The sequence below is a fragment of the Nilaparvata lugens genome, chromosome 6 (genome assembly GCF_014356525.2).
Source record: "Nilaparvata lugens isolate BPH chromosome 6, ASM1435652v1, whole genome shotgun sequence".
Taxonomy (NCBI): Eukaryota; Metazoa; Arthropoda; class Insecta; order Hemiptera; family Delphacidae; genus Nilaparvata; species Nilaparvata lugens.
Window position 1 is genome coordinate 23476699 of NC_052509.1, and position 9748 is coordinate 23486446.

Sequence of the window (9748 nt, forward strand, 5' to 3'; positions counted from 1 at the left end):
TCGATTGATGATATTGAGTCCTTAATTCCCTCTCAGTATATAATTTAGACTTTCTCATGATTTTTAGACTTCACTGTCCACTGTCAGAGCATCGTTATACATGCGCCTTTTCGTGCCGTATCTTTGTATTGCTTCTGTAGTTCTCATTATTAATACACATTTCTACAGATTCACTCGAATCAACATAATCTAATCACTTATTACTTCATGTAGAAAAATTATTGGTCCATTCCATTAGTTTCATTGATTTATGTCAAGAAAATCATTTCCATACGTTGCAGCAGATTGGTTGTACATCCTATACTATTAAACGAGCAGCTTCTGTTTATATGTTTAGATGTTTGTATTTCACTGGATCTCGAAAACGGCTCTAACGATTCTCAAGAAATTCAGAACATAAAAGGTTTATAATATAAAGATTCGATTGCACTATGTCTCATCGCTGGGAAAACTCGCTGAAGGACATTAAAAGGATAATTATTATTCATCCTTGGAAAAACAGCTGATAGTAATTATTTCGTCGTCTGTTGGTGATGGGAGTGAGTGATCGACTTCATGTGTGTGGGACTGTGTCAAAATTATGACTCAGCTTCTGAACTCTTGTAATCATTCAATCAGGTACTTAGTGCCAGTTGCAAAAAACCTGGGTTATTTTCAATCCTGATTAATTACAGTGGATCCATCTTTTTGAAATGGTCTTCTCAGATTTAGTTCACGTGAAATTAATCAGGATTAAAATTTAACCGGTTTTTGTGCAACTGGGCCTTTGTGAGGGAAATTTTTGCATTCCTCTGGGAATTAATCTCAATTTACTGTGATTAGATAGAACACTTCTGTATGAATGTTATTATAATTTATTCTTTCGTAATGAATTTTTCATGCTTTTGTACTCCAGAGCGAAGATCGGTCCCTGATATTTTATTCAATAAAATTGATGAGAGTTTGAGAAGTTCTAAGCATCAGCTGGGAAAATTGATAAAAGAGTTTATTATCATTGAAACTTTCCATTTACATTGTTTCAGAACTATAATATCTGAAGTATTAGATAAAAAAATGGTAAGTAAATTGATCGATTTTTTCTAATATTTTTAGTTTCATGAGGGGAACAGATGGGAACTCTGTTCAATAATGTATACGGTCTATAAACTATCCTCCTAGTAAGTTTCTCTGGAATGATAAGCGATCAAGAGTAGAGCTCAAGAGTTGGGAAGATTTGTGTTCAATAATAGGCTTACCCAGGAGAGAAACAGGAGGCTGGAGTAAGTTATTTAAGTATACTGTATTTTATGGACACTCCAAGACACTTCAAGGGATGAACTTTTTTTCTGAGCACAAAATAAGAATGTAAGTTTTCTTCAAGGAATGATTGCTGAAAAATAACCCAGCTAGCCAGCTAGCACCCTACTAATTGAAGAGGGTTCATGAACAAAACTAGAGTATAATCAGACTGGAAAACACCAATCTAAATTTATATACAGAAAATATTCCTTTTCTCTGAATAATAATATTTAACTGGATCTCACCCAAATAATACAGTTTATTTTTATTAACAGTATTGGTGCAAATGTGTGTAATTTTTCATCGTTTTCTATCAATTATTTTTCACTTACATTTCTGTTCTCATGAGAAAAACGTGCAGACATCTAGAGCCGAAGCTGAGAAAAAGACATTTCCAACTTCTTCAATATGTTCAAATTCACACACTGGAATAAGCCAAGAGTCTTCTTTAATAATCTCGAGCTTATCCTATATAACAGTGTAACGTGTTATTGTTGTTCATAGTGAATAATGATTCTAGTTCTATATAATTTCTTTGTAGTATCTAATATGTGGTATTTGATATTATCAAGCATGTTATAATCGAAAGAAATCTCTTTTCCACCTCATAGATATTATTGCAGAGCACCGATTTCATGCGCAAGTTCATCAATTTGCTCCGCTACGATGGAGCCAACAGTTCTCTCAATTTCATCTTGTTTACCATCTCTGAGTTTCTGGTGCTGTCAAACATTCTCCTGGTATTCTTGAATGAAACAGACAACGTGGAAAAATGTGTTCTAGCAGCAAAAGACTTTGTAACGTTGGCATACTTCTACACAAGTATGTACAAGCGATTCCAGCAACCACAAGCAGGCATAAGATTGACTGAGACAATTGAGGAAGAGTACCTCATCGACTGCTATCGTCTGGATTACAACGAACAAAAATGGAGAGACATAAAACAGCATTACGAGAACAACAGGAGTCATTTAGAACAGACGGGCCGTTTATTCAACATATTGACCATATCATGTATGGCTGGAATAACAACCAGATACGCCATTTTTGATTTAGCAAAGTTATTTTTTGGAGGTAGATCGATGAGAGGCAAGCCAACTCCTTTCGTCGCATATATTCCGCCCGACGTCGACCAGACAGATTTTCTCGTTTACATATTCGTGTTGCAAGTTTTTCTAACAGCTATACTTCATATGGAAGGTTATTTCATAAACTGCGCCCTGTTCCAATGTTCCCAAAAAATATTGACAAACTTTGAGGCGATGTACATTATCATAGATCATATAGCTGAGAACTATCCAAGTTCTTCATCACTTGACTTTTATGACAAAAATATTGAACAAGCGAGAAATAATGGGTTCTTCAACACTGATAATGCACGAACAGAAAAGCTTCGAGAAGATATGAGACTCCTGGTTAGATCTCACCAGCATCTTAACAGGTGAGATAGTAGAAGAAGATTTATAGAAAATACTCAATCATGGTAGTAATGAATACTGAGAAGACTTTATTTTTTTAAGAATATTTTATCCACCTAATTGATTCTCAGAATAATGTGCACTTGCCCATAATGTGGTTTCGAACTGGCCCTATCTATTAATGTTTCCGGCCCCATTTGGGCCCTATTGATTTTTTTAAGGCCCAATTAATGTTTATAACTTCAGGGTCCCTAGAGTTCCTGATTTCCCAACCAGACATGACCGAATATTTCCAGCCAGGTAACTCTCATAGAGACGTTAAACTGTCAGTCCCGGCTAAAGCAAAAAGGTTGTAAGGACTGGCATAGCTCACTGACAACAGCGCTATTTGTCAGCAAAAGTAGTAACAATGATGAGCGTCTTATGAAAATGATGGCAGACTTCGATGGCTCGAATGATGGTTCGCGTTCCAGATTTGATTAGCTGATGAAAAATATTCGAATAACATCAAATACTTGCAAATAATATGTATATTTTTCTTATTTGTATATTCTACTGATATTAAGTATGTAATAAATGCAGCATACAAACGTTTCTTTCATAAGTTGATCATATTTCTGGCTGAGGTCTCGAATCCAGTTGGCTCAATGACAACTCTTCATGGTTTCTCATCTGAACTCTGACCTTTCACCCTATTCCCAATGTGAGCTTCCCGAATAGAATTTCTTCATTCTCTATTGATTTATACAATAAGTACATCATGAAAATGATAGGGAGAGAAAAAATAAGTTGCTTCCCATTTTATTCAAATGGGCTTACTTTTACTCTCTAGGGAATTTTTTAGTTTATTGATCTCGAGGATGAATTTACCATTATGTTCCAGAGAGTAAAGTAAGTATATAAGACAGTAGGTGGAGGAAAAGTGAATTGCAATCGTTTTCTACACATGGTGATAAAAGTATCGAAGAAGTAGAATCTCACTCACTTGGTGACTAAGGGGAGTGTGAGTAAGGGGAGAGTTCCAACATGAATACAATAATAAATTAAAACGTAGAATAATAATTCAAATCAAATCAAAATTGTTTATTCATCCTTAGTGATAATAACAATAGGGAAAAACTTAGAAATGAGAATTACATTAGAATAATAATACACAGTATTAAACTGAATAATACTATAAAAATAAGGATGGTCCCCGCAAAGTTGAAAAACCTGAGCGCAGAGGCAGAGTTTTTGAAAATCTAGATATTCTACAATTTCAGGGAAAAAGATAAAATAAATTAATTCAGTGAAAGGAAACAATGAGAAAATGAATGAAAAATTACTAAATTTGAAAAGAAACTTACTAAACTTAAAAATAAACTAAAAACCAAGGAGGAAAAGGGGAGTAACAGAGGATAGATGAGAAAGCAGAGGGAGACCTAATAAAATTAAGTTTTGTTTTTCAAGATAAATATTGGAGAGGATAAGAGAAAATTTACTTGGCTTTTGCAGCCACTATTAAAATTATTATGTCATTCGAAGCTAACCACTCATTTATAACTCTTACCAGCTTTTTACTCAACTTATTGCTGATCAATTGACGAGAAATTTTATTTATGAGTTTTGATACAATGTATGAGAACTGTCTTCAGCAGATAGATAAATTAGTGTCAGCAACCTGAAAAGTGATGGATGAGGGACGAAGATTATATATATAGATTCACGCAAATTGAATAGATATTTATGTTTGTTCATATAAGCTATGGGAATGGAAAAAATAAAAATCTCTGTACCCTTTTTGAATTACTTTATCACAACATGTTTCAACATTGATGTCATTTTCAAGTCAAGACTGCCAAGTAGCCCTATACAGAAAAGAGATAAGTTATGAGAATTTTAATATACAACTCCGTTACAGTTAGAACCTTGAATTCAAAATGAAGATTTCCACTCGGATAGCGTCTAGGCTTTCCTAGTATGGCTTTGATTAGGGGTTTTTGAATGACAAAAATGTTATCTATATGATTAGAATAAGATCCACCCCAAATTCTAATCCCATATCCCAGATAAGATTGTATATAGGCAAATAGCTTTATAACCTCTTTGTCTCTAACTTGGCTAATATTACAAAACTTACTTATCAGTCAGTTGTACTTATCACTTACTTATCTTACTTAAATGTTAGTTAACCATCTTTAATGTCTCAATCAATATACTTGTAATTTGAACAGCATTGAATGACTCTTGCCACAAAATCCATTCATCATGATAGTAGCTGTAAACAAAAACGTTTTAGTCAAATTTCAGGAAAAAATTAGAATACATCCTTGTAAGATTTACTTTTATACTGTCAGCATTGCATAAATGTTATTGGTGAGGAAAGCTTATTAGTAAAATATTGTACTATATCAGCTTTGATGCCTATAACTACTATGAATATTGAACAAATTGTTTTTTTTTTTTGCTTCTTTTTTTAATTCAGATCCGTGAAAAGTTGTGTGAAATGCTTCGAATACGGAATACTTGCATTAAGTGTCCTAATAAGTATGGATACATGCTCTCTCTTTTACTCCATGTTACAGGTAACATAATTCTTTCATTTATTGAATAAAGCATTATAATCATAATACAATTATGACATTGGAGGAAAAACTAGGCTAAGCCTGTACTATTTCTCTCTAAACATTTTGATAAAATGTTAATGTTGTCCAAAAGTTGAGGTTATGTAATCACACACTACTTCGTCACATTTTTAATTCAATTAACAAATTTACTTACATGTTAATATATTATCATTGCGAACTAATGACAAATATTTGGATCTCTCTGCTTAGCATCACTCACTTTTTTATATAAAATATTCATTGGAATTTTTGCAATCTGCAATCATTGGATTTCATTGATGAAACCAGTTAATATTCCAGTTGGATAAGATCTGAAAATCCACTAGTACCTGTGATTCAAATAGTTCTAGCAAACATGTGAAAATACCCACATACAACTTGGCAACAAAGAGATCAATTTGCAAAAAACCATAGATATGAATCATTTCAAAAGGTGATATTGAAAAAATCTGGTGTGGTAGTACACTCACACAGCTTTCCTTGCTCATTGAACTGTGAGACCCATTCTTAAACGAGAATAATTCAGGGGAATAACATAATGACGATTGGCTGCAACATATTTGAAACTACGATCAGACTTCTGTATATGTGTATATATAATTGTTTTCAGAGTACTTTTTCCTTTGTGTAAATTGTGAAATACGATGATTTTTTTTCAAAATTCGTCAAAACAAATGGTTACAAAGTCCATTTCTGAAGGATGGGGTGAACCCCCCATTAGTTTCCCAAAAAAGGAGGTTCATGCCAGTTGATAGAGCTGATAAATAACTATAGAGGGTATGAATTTGAAAAAAATCGGTCAAGTCATTTTTGAGAAAATCGTGAAAAACATGATTTTTGGGTGTTGGTCTGTGTGTGTATGTGTGTGTGTGTGTGTGTGTGTGTGTGGTGTGTGTGTGTGTGTGTGTGTGTGGTGTGTGTGTGTGTGTGTGTGTGTGTGTGTATGTGTATGTGTGTATGTCTGTGAACACTATAACTCCATTCCTAATTAACCGATTGACTTGAAATATTAAACTTAAGGTTTACCATGAGGATCCGACAATAAGGAATTCAATAAAATTCAATTCAAGATGGCGGAAAAAATGGCGGATAATTACTAAAAAAACCATGTTTTTCACGGTTTTCTCGAAAACGGCTCTAACGATTTTCTTCAAATTCATACCATGGATAGCTATTTATAAGCCCTATCAACTGACATCAGTCTCATTTCTGAGAAAATTGCAGAAGTTCCGTAATATTCTTAAGAAAAAGGGCGGATAATCACTGAAAAACCATATTTTTCACGGTTTTCTCGAAAACGGCTTAAACGATTCTCTTCAAATTTATACCATGGATAGCTATTCATAAGCCCTATCAACTGACATCAGTCTCATTTCTGAGAAAATCGCAGAAGTTCCGTAATATTCTTAAGAAAAAGGGCGGATAATCACTGAAAAACCATATTTTTCACGGTTTTCTCGAAAACGGCTAGAACGATTCTCTTCAAATTTATACCATGGATAGCTTTATACCAATTTATACCATGGATTCATGAGCCCTATCGACTGACATGAGTCTCATTTCTGGAAAAATTGCAGGAGTTCCGTAATATTCTTGAGAAAAATGGCGGATAATTACTAAAAAACCATGTTTTTCACGATTTTCTTAAAAATGACTCGACCGATTTTTTCAAATTCATACCCTGTATAGTTATTTATCGCTCTATCAACTGGCATGAGTCTCCCTCCTGAGAAACTAATGGGGGGTCCACCCCAACCTAGAGAAATGGACTTTGTAACCTCCTTCTCGTGCATGAGGTAGGTAGGTAGAGCAGTTTATAAAAAGAACACAATAGTCGAGATATTTCATCTGTAGAACAGCTGTTTTGACGACTTCAGAAAAAATCATCGAATTTCACATTTTACACAAAGGAAAAAGAACTCTGAAAACAATTATATATACACATAAATAGAGTAGTCTGATCGTAGTTCCTAATTACCGCCAGTCGTCATTATGTTATTCCCCTAAATTCTTCTCGTTTGAGAATGAGGCTAACATTTCAATGAGCAAGGAAAGTTGTGTGAGTGTACCAAACCAGATTTTTTAGTGATTATCCGCCATTTTTCTCAAGGATATTACGAAGCTCCTGCAATTTTTCCAGAAATGAGACTCATGTCAGTTGATAGGACTCATAAATAGCATTAATATTTAAATATTTAAATGTTTAACATGGTATTAATTTGAAGAGAATCGTTAGAGCCGTTTTCGAGAAAACCGTGAAAAACATGGTTTTTTAGTAATTATCCCCCATTTTGAATTCAATTTCATTGAATTTCTTATTGTCGAATCCTCATGGTAAAAGAACCTTAAGTTTAAAATTTCACACACACACATACACACACACACACACACACACACACCAACACCAAAAATCATGTTTTTGGACTAGGGGACATGGAAACGTATAGAAAACTTGAAATTAGGGTACCTTAATCTTTTTTGGAAAGCAATACTTTCCTTACCCACGGTAATAGGGCAAGGAAAGTAAAAATGAATAGTGTTTTACACCTGGTATATTATATATAAGTTAGTTATTTAGCTCAATAACCTGAAGTGGAACACCTTTTAAACTCAAAGCTTCTTTACAAAGTTTCTATTTAGACACTTAGTTATTTGAATGGAACAGAAATACAAATAATAATTCCTTTGTCGACAGGCAGAAAGTAACATCATAGTCATGAGCTACCTACTATTATGCTCAACCTACACGACTCTATTACTTCTGGTTTATTACATAGGACAGCGTGTTACAAATCAGGTAAATAATACAATATTCATCATAAACTTTAAAACTAATATTATGATATATTTTTTAATGTGTTATCTGCAGAGAATTTTTCTCATACAATATTTCAATTGAACGTTATCAATTGAATGTTCTCAATGTTTTTATTTATTTTTTTCACAGAATGATCTATTCCGACGAGGACTAGCCAAGCTTCAGTGGATAGGCAAACCGATCTGGTTCAAGCGGACGTTACTCATAATGATGATAAAAGCTAATACTGACATCGAAATAAAACCATACAGCCTTTATGTCCTGAACCTAACATCATACAAAGATGTCAGTCTGATTATCTGTACTTCTTCAAATTTCAGTATTGTATAGGCTAATCTACAACTAATCCAGCGAGACAGTCATAAGAAATCAATCCTCTCTCGCTCTGACTCACTCATCCTCTCTCACTCTCTTCCACTATCACTGCAGTCGCTCTAATTTGGTACAGGTTTGATCAAAATGAAGTGGCCCTTTCTTGTTATGATGTTAGATGAATCTGTACAAGAAAGGAATCTCGTTACCAATTCTCCAGCAAAATAGAGCGAGAGGGAAGTGATGGTGACAGAGGTGTCACGCTTTTGAACTTAGTTCTGGAAACATTTTATTTTGTTATTCCACCATTTTATTATGTACTGCATGACAACGATTTCTGTGATTGACTTGAAGAAATTGGCTGTAGATAATAATCATTTCGGGCATTATTAAAAAAAAAAATCTCATGAATTTCTATTGTGCTGAAGAAATACCTTATTCATGATTTTCCCTTCTTGCTTCTTGCACAACTGATATACTCACTTTACTTTCAATTTTCAGATCATGAAGGCTGCTTTCACTTATGGTAATATAATGTACAGCAGAAAATCAACTTAGTGCTGTCAGACAATACTGATGAAATTCGATAAAGAAGGATTTTGAGGAATCTGCTAATGTGCCCAAACTTTGATATACATAATACATGTATTACTAACAATGGATTTATAGCGATAAAGATCTAAGCGAATTTGTGGTTGTGAATTTATAATTTGAAGTGTGTATTTTAGAGTAAACTCAAATTTATACTTCGATTCCAAGTGAGTCAATGTATATTATGGTTTTTCATCAATATCAATAATTATTATTGATGGAACAGAAATTAATAAGAGTGTCATGCATTTATTGTTACTGTACATCGATTTGGAATTATGTTTCTTGTTCTTCTAAACCTACTCCCTGTTAGATGAGGACGGCAAAATATTTTTTTCGCATTTTAGTTCTGGTCAACTTTTGTTCTGGTCCCATAAGATCAATGTAATCTTTCAAAACCGATAACACTCTTTTATGAACAAAAATTCACATTTTAACTTATATGTCATTAGTAAAAGAATTCATGACAATTGATCATGAAAAGTATCTGTGATAGGTTGAATAATAGCAGAGTAGATTCTGTTTTGAAAGTAGGACTGATGATTTTTAGTCTCGGAATTCACAAATGAGAGCACAGGAAAGTTCTCAATAAAGAGCATTGCTCAGTGCGATTGTCAAGAGCATCCCATCTGTTCAACTCCTAAGTTTTTATATTACTTCTTCTTTCGCTCTTTCTATCTCCCATTGTTTCAAATTTTTGGCTCTAGTTTTACTCTTCCACTGGC

The 9748-nt window shown here is 33.7% G+C and overlaps 1 protein-coding gene across 2 annotated transcripts; it reads left to right on the top strand.

Moving 5' to 3' along the window:
• The first annotated feature begins 1908 nt into the window (after positions 1-1908).
• LOC120351844 lies at positions 1909-9417 on the top strand. 2 transcript variants are annotated; one of them, XM_039430465.1, is made up of 5 exons: positions 1909-2719; positions 5161-5260; positions 7998-8099; positions 8250-8405; positions 8934-9112. In XM_039430465.1, exons 1-5 carry the CDS (start codon positions 1914-1916, stop codon positions 8988-8990), a joined length of 1221 nt encoding a protein of 406 aa, XP_039286399.1. In that variant the 5' UTR covers positions 1909-1913; the 3' UTR covers positions 8991-9112. The 2 variants fall into 2 exon arrangements, with proteins under 2 accessions (XP_039286399.1, XP_039286400.1); XM_039430466.1 differs by lacking the exon at positions 8250-8405 and having other exon boundaries at positions 8934-9417.
• Positions 9418-9748: the final 331 nt, after the last annotated feature.

Excerpts from the sequence above, each read along its gene's own strand:
- LOC120351844 (XM_039430465.1), top strand. The coding sequence starts at position 1,914 with ATGCGCAAGTTCATCAATTTGCTCCGCTACGATGGAGCCAACAGTTCT. Across the intron at positions 2,720-5,160 it reads TCTCACCAGCATCTTAACAG|ATCCGTGAAAAGTTGTGTGA; the intron begins GTGAGATAGTAG and ends TTTTTAATTCAG. Across the intron at positions 8,100-8,249 it reads GACAGCGTGTTACAAATCAG|AATGATCTATTCCGACGAGG; the intron begins GTAAATAATACA and ends TTTTTTTCACAG.